We start from the raw sequence: 18,351 nt of genomic DNA, 5'->3' as shown, positions 1-18,351 counted from the left end.
GCCGTTCCAGCGTGCCAGCATCGATGCGAAGATTGTCTGCTCGCTGTCAAGCTCCGCAATTTCGCACGCAGCAACGATGTCTTCGTCGAGGATCGGATCAAGAAGGTCCAAGCTCAAAAACACCTGCATGAAGTTCCTGGTCATTGACAATTCGTGAGCATGGCTGGCAGCTTCGTGCCCTCGAGTTCGGAATTCTTGTTCGTGTAGAGACCGGAGCTTCTTGACTATGATAAATAAGGCAGTACGGCCTTGTTCATCCCTGCCATCGAAACGATATCCGTGCTGTAGAAGAATTCTCACAATATTCAGATCAGCTTTGTTGCACGCGCGATGTGGCGCAACCCCTTCAGGATCCACGATCGTTCCGTTGTTGATGCCGACGTCTAGTAATCTTTTGACCACTTCGATGCTTCCCTGATCGATTGCAACAAGCAGCGCACATGGAAGAATCCGCCCAGCGGAGCTCGTACAAGCGCCATGAGCGAGCAAATCATCAGTGAGATCGTCCCATCTTTGAAATGCTGCCAAAGCAAGAACACTGCCGAAGCGTCCTGGCGGGCCATTGGCACAAGCACCGCGCTTGAGCAGGAGGCGGACTATTTCTTTGAACGATGCCACTTCCCGTTGGCTGAAATTCTCCCGATCGACAATCAACTGTCTCTTATACCCAGCCAGATCGAGCAGATATGCCTTATCCTCGCTATCAAGAGCGTGACAGTGAGAAAGCTTTTCCGCAGCACATGCTTCCAGTGTAGCTAGCAGCAGTGTGCCGTACGTGGCATGTCGCTCTGACGGATCAGCACCCTCGGCCAGCAACAGTGCTACCGTAGACAACCGGTTATGAGCAGCCGCTAGGTGAAGCACCGGAGACAAAAGTGAACCCTCGCCGTTCAGCACGAGTCCCTGCTTGAGCCCAGCGTTCACGATGCCATCGTAACCGCTCTTGCAAGCTTCCAGGAACATCCTGGACGTGCAAGGAACGAACCAAAGCAGTGTTTCGAAGACACCGACGTTGAGCCCTGCCAGATTTATGCTAGACAACTGATCGGCCAGGTCGAGCTCGCTCTGTCCCGACAACACGTCCAGAATGGAATACAAAAGCCAGCAATGAGAAGCGTTACATGCCGCTTGGCACAGCTCCATAAGCTCCATAGAGTCAATGGTTTCAGAAATGCGATCGAAGATCAGTGTCGCAACATCTAGATGACCGCACCGTAATGCCTTTTTGACGGCAGAGGCTAAAGGCGCAGTGTAGTCTTTTGGGCTCCGAGTGAGCAACAACTTGATGATATCGAGGTTCGGATGGTAGGCAGCTGCTTCCACTAGGGACTCGGCTCCTTCTTGGCGTTCAGAAAAGCCAACAGCTTTGTCTTCTTGAATCCGTACAAGCTCTAAATGCGGTTCATCCGACTTTGGACTTGAGTCAAGTCCGTGATCCAAGAGGAGCTGGACAAGCTCAAGATTCGCCGAATACGCAGCGCCATGCAGGGCGCTTCCATGAATATTCGGCCTCCAATTCGAGCTGCCGCTCCGTCCTCGTGCTTGAACATTTGCACCGGCCTCAAGTAACGATTTAGCAACAAGTACGTTGCCCCACACACAAGCTTCGATCAGTAACAGTTGCAGATCCTTGTGAGTAACATTGACATTGGCGCCTTTTTCGATCAAGGCGACAGCGATGGCGGCTCTCCTTTCCACAATGGCACAGCTCAGCGGCGAGAATTTCAAGCTTCCGTGAGTGGTGCTTGTGTCTTTCATCCCGGAGATCTCTACGTCAGCACCACTCTCCAGCAGCAGCACTACACACTGCAGGCTGCCGCTCACAATAGCGGCGTGGAGTGCAGTGTGATACTCCCCTGCGATGATATTTGGGTCTACTCCCGCTGCCAGCAACACTTTCACAATGTTTGTATGCGAATACCGGCAGGCTGCTTGCAACGGTGTGCCATAGTGAGAGCATATAGCACTGCAATCTACCCCTCGCTCGATTAAGAGCTCGACTAAGTCTTCTTTTCCTGCTGCTGCGCCCATTTGCAGCAGGAGTTCGTATTGCTCACCTTGGGCGGCTTCTTCGGGAAGATGACGCAGGAGGTGCATAACAGCGGCTCCTGGGCCGCTAGTGAACACTTCTTCGAGCGACTTTGAATGAGGCAGTAAAGGTTTCTCCCAACGCACGGAACGACCGGAAGTGTGTGCTCGGTCGCGATATTCGCTAAACAAGCTTACGGCCGCTGATAGTAGGTTCCGCAATCCCGGCTCTCCCAGACGTTGATGGAGTCCTGCTTCGAGGAGACTCCTAACGATAGGGTATGCAAGTCCTTCTCTCGTGCCCACGAACAGAGCGTCGTTGGCTTTTTTGTATTCTAGAGCGTCAAGGTCGAGTGTAGAGAAAGGCCCAACATTATCATGCGCCGCAGGAGATTCGATAATGCATGGCTTATCACCATCTTCGCGATCATCTTTGCTTCCCACGTGCCTATCGAAGATAGTTGGACCGTAAGAACGGATGCGGCATGCTGGATCAAAAGGATCAGCTCGCGGTTTCCTGTTCCCATCCTCTACCCGACGACTCGGCGACATCTCGCGCAAGAGATTACGTGGCGGAAATGTCCTACTGAATCGTGAATGACAAACGAGCAAGTTCCGACTCTGAACACCTGTATCGCGAAAAAATTGCACGATGTTACCATGTCCACCTTCCATTGCGGCATGAATTGCATCTTTCGAGAATCCAGCGATGTGAGGCGACGCTTTGGCATCCATCAGGAATTTGACAATTTTGATGTGCCTGTGATATGCGGCAGCTTGTAATGGGGTTCCGTAGTGACCGCCTTGAATATTGGCGTTCGCCCCATGATCAACAAGAAGTCTGACGGTGGCCATCTACTTTCGCCCCACGAGCTAAAAGCGCTCGACAGACGCTGTTGTGTCCAAGTATGCACGCGCTTCGCAAAGGTGTGCCGAATTGCCCAATCTCGTCCACGTCGACACCTTGCTCTATGAGGAATACTGTCATGGCCTCGTGGCCTTGTCTAGCGCTCATTGCGAGGCTGCGTGTGCTGATGACCGCGTTGCAATTGCGGAATTTCGCTAGGCGGCGAAGACCATGGACTTCGCCTTTGACAATAAACGTACGCGTGTCGTCATACGATATCGGCTTGCTCAGCGGATGGGGTTGAAGAAGCGAAAACGCTCTTGTAAATCCGGCTGACAGAACCTCAGAAAGACATTTCTCGTAGTCGTCCTGGTTAGATATGGCGATACCATTCTCGAGAATCGCCAAGGCTACATCCTCTTGACCTCCTCGGCAAGCTGCTTGAAGCGCCGAATCGAATTTCCCAGGCGTCTTCATTCCGGCACCCTGAAGAGATAGCGCAAGTACGATTTCTCGATGTCCATGATACGCTGCACATTGTATGGCAGACCCCAGCCGGCCACAAGCAATGCTGGGGTCAGCGCCTTGGTCTAACAGAAAAGAACTGACAGCTGAATGACCAAAGAACGAGGCCACATGTAATGCGGTATGGCCAGCTAAGTTCACCTGATTCCAATCAAAGTCCTTCGGCCATGTATGATGCTTTAACACGCCTATGACGTTGAAGGCGCATACGGGAAACAAGATTGAGCAAGGGTTGCTGACGATGGCCTCCATGGACGCTTTCTGGGCATGCTCGTACGGTAGGGAATCAAAGCTTGTCCTCGCGGCCTCGATCCAAGCCTCAATAGAAACCTGTTTGCGCATCTCCAAATAGAAATTCATCGATCGTGGCTGCTTCAGAGTCTGAGATCTTACCAGGATCCGTGCTTGCGAGATGATAAAAAAGATAAAGAACCGCATAATCATGAAGTTCTTCTCTCGGCCTCACATTTGTCGCTGTGACCGCGGTCACCTCTTTCAATAAGCGCATACAAGCTGATGACAGCAGGATTGCAGTCTCATGCGGTGCAAACAATGGCTGCGAGATCAAGAAAGATCGAACCGAGTCGTGAACCAAGCGAACGCAATTTGACCGTGTGTCAATGTACACCAGCCCGCGACAGATGTCGATGAGAGCCTGCGGACTTGGCGAAAACCAGCCTGCAGTGTTTGCTGTCACTGACAAACATGCATCGACTGTGAGGTTCTCTTGCGCATACAAAAGCCAAGAGAATGACTGCACCGCCATCGCGCAAGCAACTTTTCCAGATTGCATGATCTTTGCAAAGATGGAGCCGTGTAACTCTTCCAAAGTCGAGGTCGAATTCTCGAAATCAACATCCTGCTCCACAAACGCATCGTTGGCCTCGAATTGGGAGAGCTGCAGTTTTGCCCATTGGAACATTTCGCCAGCACCGGTGAGTAAAGTTTCGACAAATTTCTGTTCCGCTTCTGTAGACAAGCTATGCTTTTTTGCTAGCCTCTCTACGCGGTGCGTCACGAAAGCCTTGACGTCCAGCTCGTTGTCTTCCCACGTTATGCGAATGCGTTGGGCCTTCGTCATTCCCGCAACCTTGTCACGACCGATGATCAGTATTTTCACAACGTTGTTGGACTTCGTACAAATGTGTTCCAGAGAGCAAAGAAGATCAGCAGTATCATCCAGCTCGTCGACAGCATCTATGATGATTGTAGCAGGGTTGTCTTGCGCCACTTCGAGAATGAGGCTCTCACACTCCTCTTTTTGCAGCTGTGGCAAACTCAGACCAAGCGATTCTGCTTCCATAAGCCTTCTGTCGTAGACTGCGAGGACTGCGCTCTGAATCATCGGGTATTCGGATACAGTGGCAGTGAGCTGCCGAATCAAACTTCGGAGCACCCCAAGTGTATTCCGCCTGTCGGGCTCTGATGCTGTAGCAGAACAGTAGAAATGGGCCAAAGGCGCCTTGTTGTTGGCAGGAGTTACGCTGTTGTGGCTGTCATCAATCACCGCAGAACACAGAACTGTCTTCCCACAACCCGGAATACCATGCACTAGCAACATCGAGGACGAACTTTGATGCTGCCAGGACTTGTATGTAGGGTGTTGCAAGAGCCAAGTACCAGTTCCTGGCAGGCGCAGCGACGACTGGGTTTCATGATGATCACGGTACTCGGTCTTCGAGATCCAGCTTAGCACATCAACATATTTCGACTCTTGGATCGCCTTTGCTGCGTTTGCTGAGAGCTCAACCGTCCTCTCATAATTGACTTTCAGCCACTTTCAATCTGTCAAGCCTTTGAATCTGAGCACATTTTGCTCTTTTTGGAGAATATTTTGCACATCGACGCGATCAGGCACTCGAAAAGGTGCTTTGATGAGTTGGGATGCCTTTGACTGTGAATAGAACTTGACGACGTAGGCCAGGGTTTCCAGGGTCGCAATGTAGGCACTGACCAGGGCATCGTATAATTCCGGAAGCGCTTCGGGTCCAAGATAAAGACTTTCAATTTCCCGAAAGCTTGCCAGAAGTCTCGTCACAAGCTCGATGCTATTAAGAATCTCTTGCTCTGCTTCTGTGTAGTTGACAGCGGCTTAGAGGACGAAGCGTACCGCAGCCCAAGGGAGGGCTGAATGCTGAGGACCGTACTGAACCACATTGTCTCCAACAGCGGTGAATCTTTTGATGTAATGTATGATCTTCTCCATCACGTCTTTGACAATGATGTCCGGCTTGCCCCGCCTCGTGAGCCTATACCGCCTCTTTAGGGCGGCGTCGCGCTTCTCTTCGGCTGCCTTCAGTGCTGCTGCAACGACGTTCCTCGCTCCTGTCTTAGCGAAGTTCAGATCCTGAATCGTCTTGGGGTCCAAGGCACTTGCAGCCTTCTGCCAGAGGTCTCCCGAAGACGTGCTGGGATTTGCCATCGCATTAGGAATTCGTAGAGGAAATTGCAGGGGTAATAACTCTGATGTTACCAATCCGGATAAGAAAGAGGCGTGGTACTTGACTTCGACATAGACTTCAGTTCACAGTACAAAGCGGCAGTGTATAAGCATTTATTTGCACGTCTGCAGCTGATCAACTGTAAGGAAGCCCTTAGCGGAAGTTGAGGCCAACCCACTCACCGGTCCCAGAGCGGGCGGCTATGCATTGTCGCAGTAACTAGGCGCCGCTAAGACGCGCGGTGCTGCCCAATAATAATGAGACCACTCTCCCGGCGAGCTGAATCCTACAGGCACTGCCCCGCCGAAGGCCGTTATTGAACCCTGAAGCGTTGTTGGGCCCTGGACACACTCCAATAGACGACAAATGGGCTTGTAGAGCAGAGTCGACGTTTTGCGCAGACAACGGCGCAACAGAGGACGAAGAAGGGAGAAAATGGTGGCGCGACGGGATTTGCTGAACGAACAGGGGCAACCATACCGACTTCCGGAGAGGGTCACTGCAAGTTCATTCCAAACATGTGAAAAAACTTGACTAAGCAAACGGGCGTGTCTGTTCATGTGGAAGAGCGTGAAACGACTCGTGCGCAGAGAGTGGGGAGAAACCATATCCGCAGGGCGCTGATGCTGGCTCCGGTGTCACCACGCCGAGGTTGTCGTCACTCCGAATGGCTGCTCCGACAAGTCCGCAGCTATTTCAAAAGCGAGAACGGCGGCCACGCAAGACATCTTTCCAGACGTTACAAACCGATTCGACATGCCCGCCACCGTAACAAATTTCCAAGCACAAGTGCGAGGTGCGCTCACACAGCAGATTGCCGCAAAAGGGCACGCACCAAGCAAAGAAGAACTCGCGGCGGGGCTCCGATGTTCCTCGGAGGACGTCGAGACAGCTCTACTCGCCTTGCATTCCAGTCACTCACTCCTCCTCCATCCCTACAAAGTAGAGCCATGGGTCGTCCATCCCTTCGCATTGTACCCAGCCTCTTGCTGGGTTCAAATTGGCGACCGCGGCTACTGGGCGACCTGCCTCTACTGCGCCTTCGGGGTAGCAGCCGCTCTCAAAGCGGATGTCGACATCTTCACGCGGTTCGGAGGCGAGCGTGAAGAATGTGTCGTCCGTGTGCGCGACCAAGACATCCTCGAGAAAGACTTGGTCTTCCACCTCTCCACTCCGATTCGCCAGTGGTGGGATAACGTCATCCACTCGTGCGCATCGTTCCAGCCCTTTCACAATGAGGACGAAGTGGACAGCTGGTGTCGCCGACATGCGTCGCCGAAGGGTGCGGTGGTGCCCTTGTCCCAGATGTGGCGATTTGCGAGTGCTTGGTACGGCGACTATGTCTCGCAACCCTGGCGGAAGAGGTCGGCGGAGGAGATCAAAGAAGTGCTCTCGTCCAACGGCCTTGAGGGACCTTTCTGGTCCATTGAGTAGACTTGGGTCGACTTCTCTGTAAGGGCGGAGCTTGTTCAGCGGTGGATTCTAAACACGCGATTGAGAAGCCTGTTCCAGCCGAGTCGGGGAAGCCAGCGTGAGCTCACCAGACCTGCGCGAGATGCGCATGAGGCCTGTTGCATGTCAAATGTGCGGAATCGACGATGTGATCGCGGTGCGCGAGACGTTTCGCTGAGATGCATCGTGCAGTGCACGCCGCTATGTCGCGTGTGAACAGCCAGCGTCGGACCTCGCCGGTGAACATTGCTTGCGATCCCGAATGGCTCCCAGTCGCATCAGCCCGTCATCTTACCGTGTACCGAAAACCAAACATCGCCCAGGAGCCGGCCGACCCGATGCAGTCACAAGCACGTACAAGCAGCGGAAAGCACCGCCATATATTCGAATATATGAACAACGAACATCACCATGTCGCCTCCCTGCCAGCAGAACACCACAGTCTCACCGACCACTGAAGCAGAATTATCCCACCCAACAACACCCACAAATTTATGCGCCCCTTCCTCGAAGAAATGGCCGACATGCCCATCCCGCTCTACGGCTACGACGCGCCGCCCACGCTCGCAGACCGACCGCACGCCCGCGAGCACCAACACATGACCTACCTTCAATACCTGGCGCGCAAGCAGCCCGACCCAGCACAGTACCCCAATTACCCGGACGTCGATATCCGGGACGGCGTAAGCCACTACTTGATCGAGATCGAGTGCCCCGGCGTCAAAAACGCAGCAGACATCCACTGCCAGTGGACGAGCAGGCGTCACCTGACGGTCACTGGCACGGTGGGGAGGCCAGAGTACGTTTCCGTTGTGTCTGAGGACAATGACCCGATCGCGCTGATGCCGAAGTTGTGCAGAGAGAAAGACATTCCTGCGCAGCAGCAGGAGAATGGTAAAGCCAAGGAGAGGCCGGTTTACTTGATCCTAGGGGAGAGGCGGATTGGGTCGTTCCGTCGCAACTTCACGTTCCCAGTGGACGTCGAGCAGGAGCAGATGAGCGCGAAGCTGGAAGCGGGGTTGCTGCGGATTGTGCTGCCAAAAAAGCAGCACCATGTGCCGCAGGGGACAGGCAAGGTCAATATTGAGGTTGTGGAGTAAGTGGCGTGCCTCTCGCTTTGGTTGCTTTTTGGACATGTGATTGAAGGTTCTGGTAATGGCAGAATGGGCAATGTATTTTTGAACGGCTCTTGGTATTAAGTTGTTCCATGAACTTCATGAAAACATGCAGATCAGCAATTCCCCATCATGCGACAGCTACATCGCTCGAGATATCGACGCGAAGTGACACGGCGAAGTAACACGGAATAGAGCTCTCGTCCAAGGCCTCAACCCCGATTTTCCTCCACGGCGTTGAACGATCTCAACGCACGGGCGATCAGTCGTCAGGCAGGGAAAGAGCGGCTACTTTAAGGAGACCCACCTCGCGACCTGAGTCAAGTTCCGTTCAGGAGCCGCTTTACTATACACAGTCGTTTGGGAAGTCTGGCACGTGGCAGTGCGGGGAACTGAAGCGGTCCGGGGGGGCGGGAGAAGTCCGACGTCAGGCCAAGGTTGTAGAGAAAGTGGCTGTGAGGCAAGTGAGTTACTCGAGCCTTCCCAGTGGTGTAAGATCAGTTGTTGGTGTTGAAGGAGTCCAAAATGGCATAGCACAGCTGGGAGAACGAAACAAATGGCAGCATTGGTTCTCGATGGTGTAGAAATACCTTGATCTTAGAAAGTCGATGGTAGCAGTAACGAAGTGAATTGATTCGCAGAGCTGCACCCACACCATGGATTGGAACACAAACGCACATCAATGAAAACGGAGTGAAGACAGGAGTGACACACGAGGATGGTAGCAAGAAGATTTCTCATTGTTGCATTACTACAGTACCAAACCATGCTTTTCAGTGCCGAAAACCCAGCCCAACGCCTTCGAATTTCAGTGTCTTGGTGGAAACTCAACCGTTTCTCTCCATTCTTGTTCGTACAAATGCTCCGGAAGACGAAGATTCTTAATCGAAAGAGGTCTTCTTGCCAGAGAAGTCGCCGAAGCCGCCACGGTTGAAAGAACCTCCCCTACCACCACGAGCGCCTCCACGAGCACCGCCACGGCCACGGTCGTTGAAGCCACCACGGCCGCCACGGCCACCGCCGCGACCACCACGACCACCACGGTCGCCTCCGAAACCACCACGGCCACCACCAGAGCTAGGGTCGCGAGCCTGAGCGAAGTCCAGGCGGACGGGACGGCCAGCGATGTCAGCGCCCTGGAGAGCGTCGAAAGCGGCCTGGGCCTCCTCGACGGAGCCCATCTCGACGTAGCCGAAACCCTTGGGGGCACCGGTCTCACGGTCGGTCGGGAGACGGATGCTGTTGATGGAACCGTGCTCCTGGAAGTACTCGGTGAGGGTGCTCTCGTCAGCGTCGAAGGAGATGTTGCCGACGAAGAGGGTCTGGGCAGGAGGGTTCTTGACGTCGCCGAACTTGTTGGCGCGGTCGTTCTGGCGCTGCTGGGGAGTCTGGGTGTTGTCACGGGGAGCAGAGAAGTCAACACGGAGAGGACGGCCGTCGAGTTCGTAGCCGTTGCGGGCCTCGAGGGCCTTGGCGCCGTTCTCGGCAGTGGTGAACTCCACGTAGCCGAAGCCCTTGCTGCGGCCGGAGTCACGGTCGGTGATGATGCGGACGCCCTGGAGCTCACCGAACTCCTCAAACTCGCGGGTGAGCCACTCCTCGTCGACGCTCCAGCTAAGGTTGCCGACGAACAGGTTGGCGGTGGCCTCCTTCTCCTCGCCGTTGACGTAGACCTTGATCTTCTTCTGGGAAGGCTCGGCAACATCCTCAGCCTTGCGCTTCTTGCTGGGAGCCTCCTCCTTCTTCTCCTCTTCCTCGTCGTCAGAAGAGTCGTCAGACGAGTCGTCGCTGGAGTCGTCCTTCTTCTCGGCAGCCTCCTCAGAGTCAGAGTTAGAGTCGGAGTCGGAGTCGCTGGAGTCGGCGTCCTTCATCTCGGTATCCTTGGTGGCGGCAGCAGGCTCGGCCTCGTCAGAGTCAGACTCGGAGTCGGAAGAGTCGTCGGAAGACTCCTCCTTCTTGGCCGGCTTCTTGGTGTCCTTCTTGCTCTTGGGGGCGGGCTTCTCCTCCTCAGACTCGGAAGAGCTCTCGCTGTCGCTGGAGTCGTCAGAAGACTCCTGCTTCTTGCCGTTGGTCTTGGCGGCAGGCTTCTCCTCCTCAGACTCGCTGCTGGCAGAGCTGTCGGAGCTCTCCTCCTCCTCCTCGGACTCGGACTCGCTGGAGTCGGAAGACTCGGAAGGAGTGGGCTCCTTCTTGGACTTCTTGCTCTTCTTAGAGACCTCCTTAGCGGTCTTCTTGGCAGTCTCCTTGGCGACGGCCTTGGGCTTCTCAGTAGCCTTGGTGACACGGCCACTCTTGACGGAGTCGACCTTGGAGGACTTCTTGTCCTTGACAGGCGCGGCGGCCTTGGCTCCCTTGTCCTTGCCCATTGTTGCTGAAGGGTTTATGATAGTCCTCTGAAGCTACTACGACACGAGTCAGTCACAAGAAATCCCAAAGAAAGAAAAGCACCCTAAGCTTTCGTGATCAAATGGGACTGGCAAGCAGTAGCATCGGTCGGACCGTCTCAAACACCCAGCGTGGCAAGGACTCTTGGAGAAAGAGAAGCCTTGAAGCCCTCGAGTAACAGCAGCAGCAGCAGCAACGTGACGTGACGTTGCGCAGTCTTTAGCCAAGCCCACGAGCAGACCGGAGTCCGCAGTAAAAGCCCTCGAAACCCCGCGAAGGGCCGCCCACGTTGCTCGAAGCGCGGTGATGCAGTACCCTGAGATGTGCGCACGCTGTGCGAAGCGTGGAGTGATCTCTGTAGCCCTCAAGTCAAACCCACTTCAGAAGTTGATTCTTTGATAAGCCCACGGTGCCCACGCGGCAAGACGTTGTCAAGCGTCTGCCGACAGTCCACTGGATGTTGCGCCCGCGCAAGGCAGTGTGTTCCCACAAGCGCCGAGGCGAGTGTGCAACGGGACTGGATGTATGTTTGTGTGTACGGACGGATGAAGAACTGCCTTGCTGGCAGGTGCCCACAGTATGCGATCGCTCGAGCGGTGATGGGAGGGAGGTAGAAGGTGGGATCGAGAGGAGGAAGGGTCTGGGAGGATGGATGCAGCGACTGAGCGAGTGAGTGAGCACGAACCGATGGTATTGTAGTGTAGAGACGAGGAGGCCGTGTGGTGTGTCGAACGGCAAAAGTGGATGGGGAGTAGCAAAGATGGTCGGAGAGGGTGTAGGCGGGCTTTTTGTAGGCGACGGTCGCGTGCAAGAGACTTTTTTTCTGGCGGCTGGCTGGTGCTCGCTCGGCTTGTCAGGCCCTTCTGCCGCCGGCCGCCAGCCGAGAGCGGTGTAGCCCATGCGCAGCCAATCAGCGCCGCCCCCAGCCGCCAACTCGCGACCGGCGCGACGATGGAGCTGTTCAGCCTTGCAGCGTGCGACAACCCAAATGCGCGCCTCAGGCGCAATGTGTCTGGTCACCTGACATGCTATTTCACTTCACTTGATGGATCTCGCATTGCCATCGCCTCCGCGTGACATACCCCATTCGCAACACCAAGACTGAAGAATGCCCGCCGCGCGTTGTTCCCTTGGTCTCGGAGGCGCAGCGTCGGCGAAGCAATGATGCACCTCAACTTTCCACCTTCACAGCCCGCCGCTGCCTACGTACGCTTGTATACATACAATACAACCTTCTCTCCCACCACTTCTTCCCCAATGCGACTGGATGTGCCACGGCCTTGATCCACCATGCTTCACATCCTCCTACACTTCATTCTCTCCACCCTCTTCAGCATCTACATCCGTGTCCGCAAGCTGTACCATGCCGTCTTCGACCGCGTCGCGGCTGTCCTGAACTACCATCACCGCACGCCTGAACGTAAGACAGCCTTCATTGACCTAGCTACACTTATTCATGATTCTAACAAACCCCCAGTAATCGCCCGCGATGTCAAAAGCCTCCCACGAATTCCTAAGCACCTCTCCATCATCCTGACTCTCCCACCCGACCAAAAAGACGTCACCCTCCTGCTCAACCGCCTCGACGTCCTGATCCACGATGCCTGCGAGATCACCGCTTGGTCGACCGCAGCCGGCATCTCGACACTCTCGATCTACGAGCGCTCCGGTACACTCTCGCACCCACAATCCCAGCGATCACCACCCACTAACTCTCCTCTCAATCAGGCCTCCTCAAGTCCTCCCTAACCCACCTCCACCGCCGAATCGAAACCACCCTCACAGCCTACTACGGCGCCAACTCTCCCAACAAACCAACCTTCACACTGCGCGCACCCAACGTGCCCTCCTACGAGCCGCCCAGCACGCCCTCGTCCTCCCCCACCTCGCGCCCACACATCAACGTCCTCCTTCTCGACGCCACCGATGGAAGGCAAACGCTGGTCGACCTGACAAAGACGCTCACGGACATGTCGCAATCGCACAAGCTGTCTCCGCCCGACGTGTCGCAAGAGCTGATCGACGCCGAGATCTCGGAGAGCGTGATGGGCGAGCCGGATTTGCTCTTGTTGTTTGGAGAGAAAGTGCAGTTGGAGGGGTACCCGCCGTGGCAGGTGAGGTTGACGGAGATATTTGCGCTGAGGGACTGGACGGGCGGCGTTGGGTACCACGTGTTCTTGAGAGGTTTGAGGAAGTTCGGAGGCGCAGAGATGAGGTTTGGACGGTAAGGTGAGTGGATGGGCGCTGGTTTTCGAAGACGCCTAGAGTAATGCATGCATATAGACGATGTGACCTGAGAACAGAAGTGGTGGAGCGGCGCGAAGAGAAGTGTGCTTTCGAAAATACTATGCTAATGTTCCGCTTGTATGATGTCTTTTCCCTCGCCGTCGTCTATTCATCTCCCATGCGGCTTTTGAAAGCCTTTCTTGAAAAAATCTGGTATCTCGTAATGACACGTCCCGCTAGAATGCAACGCTCCCTGGCAGTGACTCGAACCTGCCGACCACAGACCTCCAATTCTACTTCAGCTCCGTCTTACCCAACGCAGCAGCAAGCTCATCAACATCCTTGTCATTAACCTGGTTCACAGGCTCTTGCTCCGCCGCATCAGCATCCTTAGCAACCTTCTCCTCCTCCGCGTCCTCCTCATCCTCAACTTCCTCCTCTTCGTCTGAGTCCTCCTCCTCAAGCTCATCCAGCTCATCAACGCCCCACGCATCCTCATCATCCTCATCGACATCCGCATACTCACTCGCCTTGTCCTCCTTGCGCTTCGAAAGCAGCTCCGCCAACTTCTCGACATTCGGGTCCTCCTCCTGGAACTTGTTCCCGTTCAGCTCGACTCTGCGCAGGCGAGGCAGAGCCGTCGCGCTCGTCGCCGCATCAACAATAGCCTTGACGCCGCGCGCGTCGATCTCATTGTACTGCAGCCTGAGGACTTCGATCTTCACATTCATACCCTTCGCCAGCGCCTCGCCGAGAACAATGCCGCCTCGTGCAGAAAGCAAGCAGTCGCCGACGGCCAGCTCGAGGAGCTCAGGCCAAGCGGCGGGGAGGACGTTGGCGAGGGTTTTGCTGGCGAGGGCGGTGAAAGTGTTGTCCTGGAGGTCGAGGACGCGGAGGTCGGCGCAGTTGCTCAAACCGTGCTGGAGGAGGGCGGCGATGCCTTCTTGGCGGATGCCGTTCTGGACCATCTTGACCGTGCGCACGTGCTTGTTGGCTGTGTAGGCCTTGGCCCAGGCCGCCATGCTGCCGGTTTCGAGGCGGTTGCGGCCGCAGACGACGGTCTCGAGGTGAGTAATATCCTTGCCCTGCGCGCGGGCCTCTTCCTTGCGAGCCGCGAGTTGCTGCAGAGCTTCAGCCACGAGGGTGCCGGCAGCGGGACCAAGGCCGTTGTTGTTGAGGTACAGGTGGCGCAGCGGGGTGTGCTTGCTGAGGAAAGGGCGCAGAGGCTCGACGGTGTTGAGGCCAAAAGCGTTGTCGTTGAGGTTGATCGTGTGCAGGTTCGGGCACTTGAGGAGGGCCGTGAGCAGAGCGTCGAGCGCGGGCGGGATCTCGGACAGCAGGCGGCCGGTGAAGATGTCGGCGAGGTTGGCGTGTTTGAGGGAGGATTTCGAGCCGAGGATGGAGGCCAGACGCTCGCAAGCGGACACACCGAGAGTGTTGCCTTCGAGGTGCACTTCTTCCACGGAGTCGCTGTCGATGAGGGGCTGAATGTGGGCGGCCAGGTCGTCGGCCGTATCAAGCTTGAGCGCCCGACCGCGAAGGGAGAAGATCTTGGTGTCTGCCATGGTGGTGAGGCGTACAGGAAGCGGTGTTGTTTCCTCTTGGATGCAACAAGGACAAGGAGTGGGGGTAGTGTGTGGTATACTCAAGGAATATGAGTCGAGGCGTTTCTGCTCCTCCCGCGGGGCAGGCACAAAACTCCAGCGGGCCCAAACAAATCCCTGTCCTGAGGCTCTGCGGTCTGGCCCGCGCAGTCCCGCGTGAAAGCTGCAGGGTCCTCGGCATCTTCACAGCCGTCGGCGACGGGACGCAGCCGCTGCTTGATAATTGCTGGAAGGCCGATCGCGAATCTTGACGTGACCGGAGCCGGACGGTCCATTCCGCCTCTCGCCTTTGCCTCTATACCATTGCCATACAGCACACGACACACTGAACCACTCCTCGCGATCGCATTCACATCACATTCACAATGTCCGGTCTCGCATCAACCAGTACGCCCGCCTTATGCACAAACCCACCAAATCATCCCGGCCCTAACACCATCCATAGGCAACGCATCTGCGCAAATTAACAACCTCGCGGCTGACACCAAACCCCCTGGCAACGATGGCGCGACCAAAGTGAAGGTAAATCTCCTTTCTACTCGCCGAAACATGTGTGAACCACTTTCTGACAACTCCAGCCCTGCTGCGTCTGCAAAGACGAAAAAGCTGCCCGCGACGAATGCATGCTCTTCTCCACCGCTCAAGACCCGCAAGCCGCATGCCAGGATCTGGTCAGCAAGTACAGGAGCTGTATGAAGGGCTTCGGGTTTGAGTTGGCGTAAGATGAGGGATGTTGGAAAGATACCAGAGAGGCAATGAGGAGGTTGTATGATATGGAAGACCGGTGCATTTGTAGAGGCGTTAAGGGAATACCAATCAGTTGATGAGATGGGACATGTATAGATACTGAGAAGGTGTAAGATTTGGTCCTGTACAATACGTAACGCGGGAAGAAGTCATGCCGCTCTCTATGACAAAAGGAAGTGACCGCTGTGCAGATCCGATGTCTGAACTCAGCCACCTAGATGGCATCCCAAAGATCATCATTGCCTCTTCTTCTCAACCTGCTTCGCCTTCCTCTCAAACACACTCAGCAACCCACTCTCCCCGACCAACCTCCACAGGCACCACAGGTAACACAGTCCAAAACCCGCAGCACCCAGCATCACATTCGCCACAACCCACAAATCCGGCTTGTCCTTCGGCGGCTCCACGAAAGCAACGACCGCATGCCAACCCAGCATCACGATGAAAGAACTCAAATGCGCCACCTTACTAAACCAATGCGGTCCGCCCTCGCTCGCAGAAGGCGCATAAGCAGAAAGTGAGAACGGTGGCAGAGCCAAGAGATACGCCCACAGCAGCGTGAGAACAGCATACGGGATGCGCAGGCCGTCGCGCGTCAGCAGCGGGAACATGGTGAAGCAGCCGAGGAGGTTCGCGTAGCCGACCCAAGCGCGAATGGCGGGCTTCATGCCCTCAGAAGTACCGAGGAGGAGCGTCATGGGTAGGAGCGGGAGAAGGACGTTCTTCTCGTGCACCTGGAAGCCGCAGAGGAAGAAGGCCCAGGCGGTGGCGGCGAAGGCGAGGGGGATCAGGTTTGCCCTTGGGCGGAAGAAGAGGATGGCGCAGGGCGGGGTGATTGCTGCGAGAGTGAGGACGAGCGAGGCGCGTGAGAGAGTGGTGGAGTCGTAGACAGTGAGCTTGTGGATGCCTGAAGCGTGAACGGCGCACCAGATGTTGGCGACTTTGTCTTCGAATAGGCCGCGGGCGAAAGGAAAGATGCGGTGGATCGCTTGTAGGAGCTGGACCACGTATGGCTGGTACCAGGCCGTTTCGGGGATTTCAAAGGGGATTGCAGGCAAAAGAGGCGGTGCTTGAGCGTCGGCGGGAAGGGGAATGCCACGGTAGACGTCGAATGCTGTGCCGAGTAGCAGTGGAAGGAAAAGGGCGGCGAATGAGGCAACGGTGATGATCGCCATGCCGATGAAGCGCGCAATGTCGATGCGGGGAAAGATACATGAGCCTGCTAAGTAAGCTGCCACCGCCGGCGCATAGAAGAGCGCCATTTGTTTGAAGCCCAGGGCGCTGACAAAGAACACACAGCTCCACAGACGCCGTCCTGCGAGCATAGATGCGAGAGATGCGAGTTGGAAGCCAAGCATGACAGTGTTGTATTGGAAATGACCATGGTCGATCAGGATGGTAGCAGGCTGCATGAGGAACGCAGTCAGAGCGATTGCTGACTCCCATGAGTTGATGTTATGCAAGCGAGCAAGCTGGCGAATGCAAAGAATGGCCGCAGGAATGAAGACAGCAAGCTCGCTCACGATGACAGTTGCTCGCATGAAAACTTTCAGTCCCTCGTCGTCAGATCTGCGGCTCAGGTACAGCGCGAACCAATCTGGTTGAATGTAGGTTCCAAGCATTCCCAAGATCCAAGAGTGATACGCCGTCAGAGGTGGGTAATCAAGCCCCCACCACTGCAAGTCATGGAAATACCAGTGCGTGACCGGCAAATGCACAGTTAGCTCCATCCAGTGTCTCTGAGCTTCGAAATCGCCGTGCATGGGAGGCGTCTGGTAGCCCGAGTACTGCCAGAATCCAGTGACCCAGCGAAATAGGCCGACTGCCATGAGAATCATGGACAAGACGACCCATTGCGACACGGGCGTGCCCTTGATTGGCCAGAAAAATGCTGCGAGAGGAAAGGCGGGCTTCTCGCGCTTGGTCGGGAGGTCTAACGAAACAGTACCATTGCTGCTCGCGGAAGCAAGCTCGGAAGCCGTTCTCTTCTTACGAGGGCGATATGATCCGGGCGTGTGAGGCGGCATGGCTGGTTGGGTTGTGAGAGTCTGTAGGCACTACCTCGACATAGCTCGTTGCGGTTTGGCGTGAAGCGTCAAGTGCCACGTTGTTGCAGGTGTTGCAGAACAGTTGTTGCAGACGCGAGCGCGACAGATGGGTCCAGAACTTTTTGATCGAGGAAACCCTGATTCAAAAGGATTGACCTCAATTGAACTGGAATCGAGCGGAGATATCGCCAAGTTGTGGCTTGGATATTGCGTGAAGCTCTCTGTCGGCTCAGGGACGAGCGCGTGGAGGTTCGCGCGCCAGCAGCGACGGAGGCCTTCCGACTTGTGGTTGCTGGATCGCAGCCGAAGCAGGGCCATGCTCAGAGGTACGTCTTGCGGTCCGCTTTGTGCGCGCCTTCCTGAGGCGCGACTGCAAGTCGAGTTGCCCTAACCCTAACCCTAGATGGTCCCATTGCTCAACACGACGCAAGATCACCCGACGCATTACTTTCGTGCTTTGCCGTGAAGATACTGTTCCTGTATGCCATATCCACGTTCGAAAACCTGACCGAATTTTTGCCTCATCAGACACGGATCTGGCTGCAAGAATGACATGTTGGCCAGGGTGCTTGGTTCCCAGCCTGCAGCTTTCCACTTCCTGTTCCAAGCCCCCCATGCGATTGCACTCCGACGTGTTGCAACAAAAAGCCAGACAGACTATTCTTTCATATATCTGCATACACGAATTGTACATCGATACTTCCAATTTTAACCCAACGATATCATGGTATAGGTCGCCCTTGCTGTTCCCGGGTCGCGACCACCTCCAGAAGCGTGACTAGAAACGAAGGATCGAAGATGGTGTTAACTGACATGTCTCTTGCCCGGTCGTCCCCCCCTTTTCTACTTTTCCGATTTCATCTCCCACGATAGCACACCGCTTCGATCAACACAAGTGCTGTATAACGCTGCCTTGTTCGCCCTTCGACTCTT

General features: G+C 55.4%; 9 protein-coding genes across 9 annotated transcripts; 4 read left to right on the top strand and 5 right to left on the bottom strand.

The window, feature by feature from the left end:
- Positions 1–3,964: 3,964 nt before the first annotated feature.
- Positions 3,965–4,745, bottom strand: WHR41_08244 (uncharacterized protein; the record flags this gene model as incomplete). Its single annotated transcript, XM_069376848.1, has 2 exons — positions 3,965–4,055; positions 4,102–4,745. 2 exons carry the CDS (start codon positions 4,743–4,745, stop codon positions 3,965–3,967), a joined length of 735 nt encoding a protein of 244 aa, XP_069226075.1.
- Positions 4,746–5,492: 747 nt separating this feature from the next.
- WHR41_08243 (uncharacterized protein) lies at positions 5,493–5,822 on the bottom strand (the record flags this gene model as incomplete). The annotated part of the gene is made up of 1 exon (XM_069376847.1): positions 5,493–5,822. One exon carries the CDS (start codon positions 5,820–5,822, stop codon positions 5,493–5,495), a length of 330 nt encoding a protein of 109 aa, XP_069226074.1.
- A 775-nt stretch (positions 5,823–6,597) lies between these two features.
- On the top strand, positions 6,598–7,275 carry WHR41_08242 (uncharacterized protein; the record flags this gene model as incomplete). The annotated part of the gene is made up of 1 exon (XM_069376846.1): positions 6,598–7,275. The coding sequence occupies one exon, from the start codon at positions 6,598–6,600 to the stop codon at positions 7,273–7,275; it is 678 nt and encodes a 225-aa protein (XP_069226073.1).
- A 512-nt stretch (positions 7,276–7,787) lies between these two features.
- WHR41_08241 (uncharacterized protein) lies at positions 7,788–8,492 on the top strand (the record flags this gene model as incomplete). Its single annotated transcript, XM_069376845.1, has 3 exons — positions 7,788–8,092; positions 8,153–8,389; positions 8,456–8,492. 3 exons carry the CDS (start codon positions 7,788–7,790, stop codon positions 8,490–8,492), a joined length of 579 nt encoding a protein of 192 aa, XP_069226072.1.
- Positions 8,493–9,289: 797 nt separating this feature from the next.
- WHR41_08240 (uncharacterized protein) lies at positions 9,290–10,774 on the bottom strand (the record flags this gene model as incomplete). The annotated part of the gene is made up of 1 exon (XM_069376844.1): positions 9,290–10,774. One exon carries the CDS (start codon positions 10,772–10,774, stop codon positions 9,290–9,292), a length of 1,485 nt encoding a protein of 494 aa, XP_069226071.1.
- Positions 10,775–11,781: 1,007 nt separating this feature from the next.
- WHR41_08239 (uncharacterized protein) lies at positions 11,782–13,178 on the top strand. The gene is made up of 3 exons (XM_069376843.1): positions 11,782–12,213; positions 12,271–12,462; positions 12,522–13,178. The coding sequence occupies exons 1-3, from the start codon at positions 12,084–12,086 to the stop codon at positions 13,019–13,021; spliced, it is 822 nt and encodes a 273-aa protein (XP_069226066.1). The 5' UTR covers positions 11,782–12,083; the 3' UTR covers positions 13,022–13,178.
- Positions 13,179–13,312: 134 nt separating this feature from the next.
- Positions 13,313–14,584, bottom strand: WHR41_08238 (uncharacterized protein; the record flags this gene model as incomplete). The annotated part of the gene is made up of 1 exon (XM_069376842.1): positions 13,313–14,584. The coding sequence occupies one exon, from the start codon at positions 14,582–14,584 to the stop codon at positions 13,313–13,315; it is 1,272 nt and encodes a 423-aa protein (XP_069226037.1).
- Positions 14,585–14,899: 315 nt separating this feature from the next.
- Positions 14,900–15,562, top strand: WHR41_08237 (uncharacterized protein). Its single transcript, XM_069376841.1, has 3 exons — positions 14,900–15,010; positions 15,069–15,145; positions 15,202–15,562. Exons 1-3 carry the CDS (start codon positions 14,989–14,991, stop codon positions 15,343–15,345), a joined length of 243 nt encoding a protein of 80 aa, XP_069226064.1. The 5' UTR covers positions 14,900–14,988; the 3' UTR covers positions 15,346–15,562.
- A 44-nt stretch (positions 15,563–15,606) lies between these two features.
- On the bottom strand, positions 15,607–17,397 carry WHR41_08236 (uncharacterized protein; the record flags this gene model as incomplete). The annotated part of the gene is made up of 1 exon (XM_069376840.1): positions 15,607–17,397. The coding sequence occupies one exon, from the start codon at positions 17,395–17,397 to the stop codon at positions 15,607–15,609; it is 1,791 nt and encodes a 596-aa protein (XP_069226065.1).
- Between the last annotated feature and the right edge of the window lie 954 nt (positions 17,398–18,351).

This window comes from Cladosporium halotolerans (genome assembly GCF_011745625.1).
Source record: "Cladosporium halotolerans strain TM138-S3 chromosome Unknown Sca41, whole genome shotgun sequence".
Classification (NCBI taxonomy): domain Eukaryota; kingdom Fungi; phylum Ascomycota; class Dothideomycetes; order Cladosporiales; family Cladosporiaceae; genus Cladosporium; species Cladosporium halotolerans.
The sequence above is the reverse complement of the archived record's forward strand: the minus strand, read 5'-3'. Positions and strand labels throughout refer to the sequence as shown.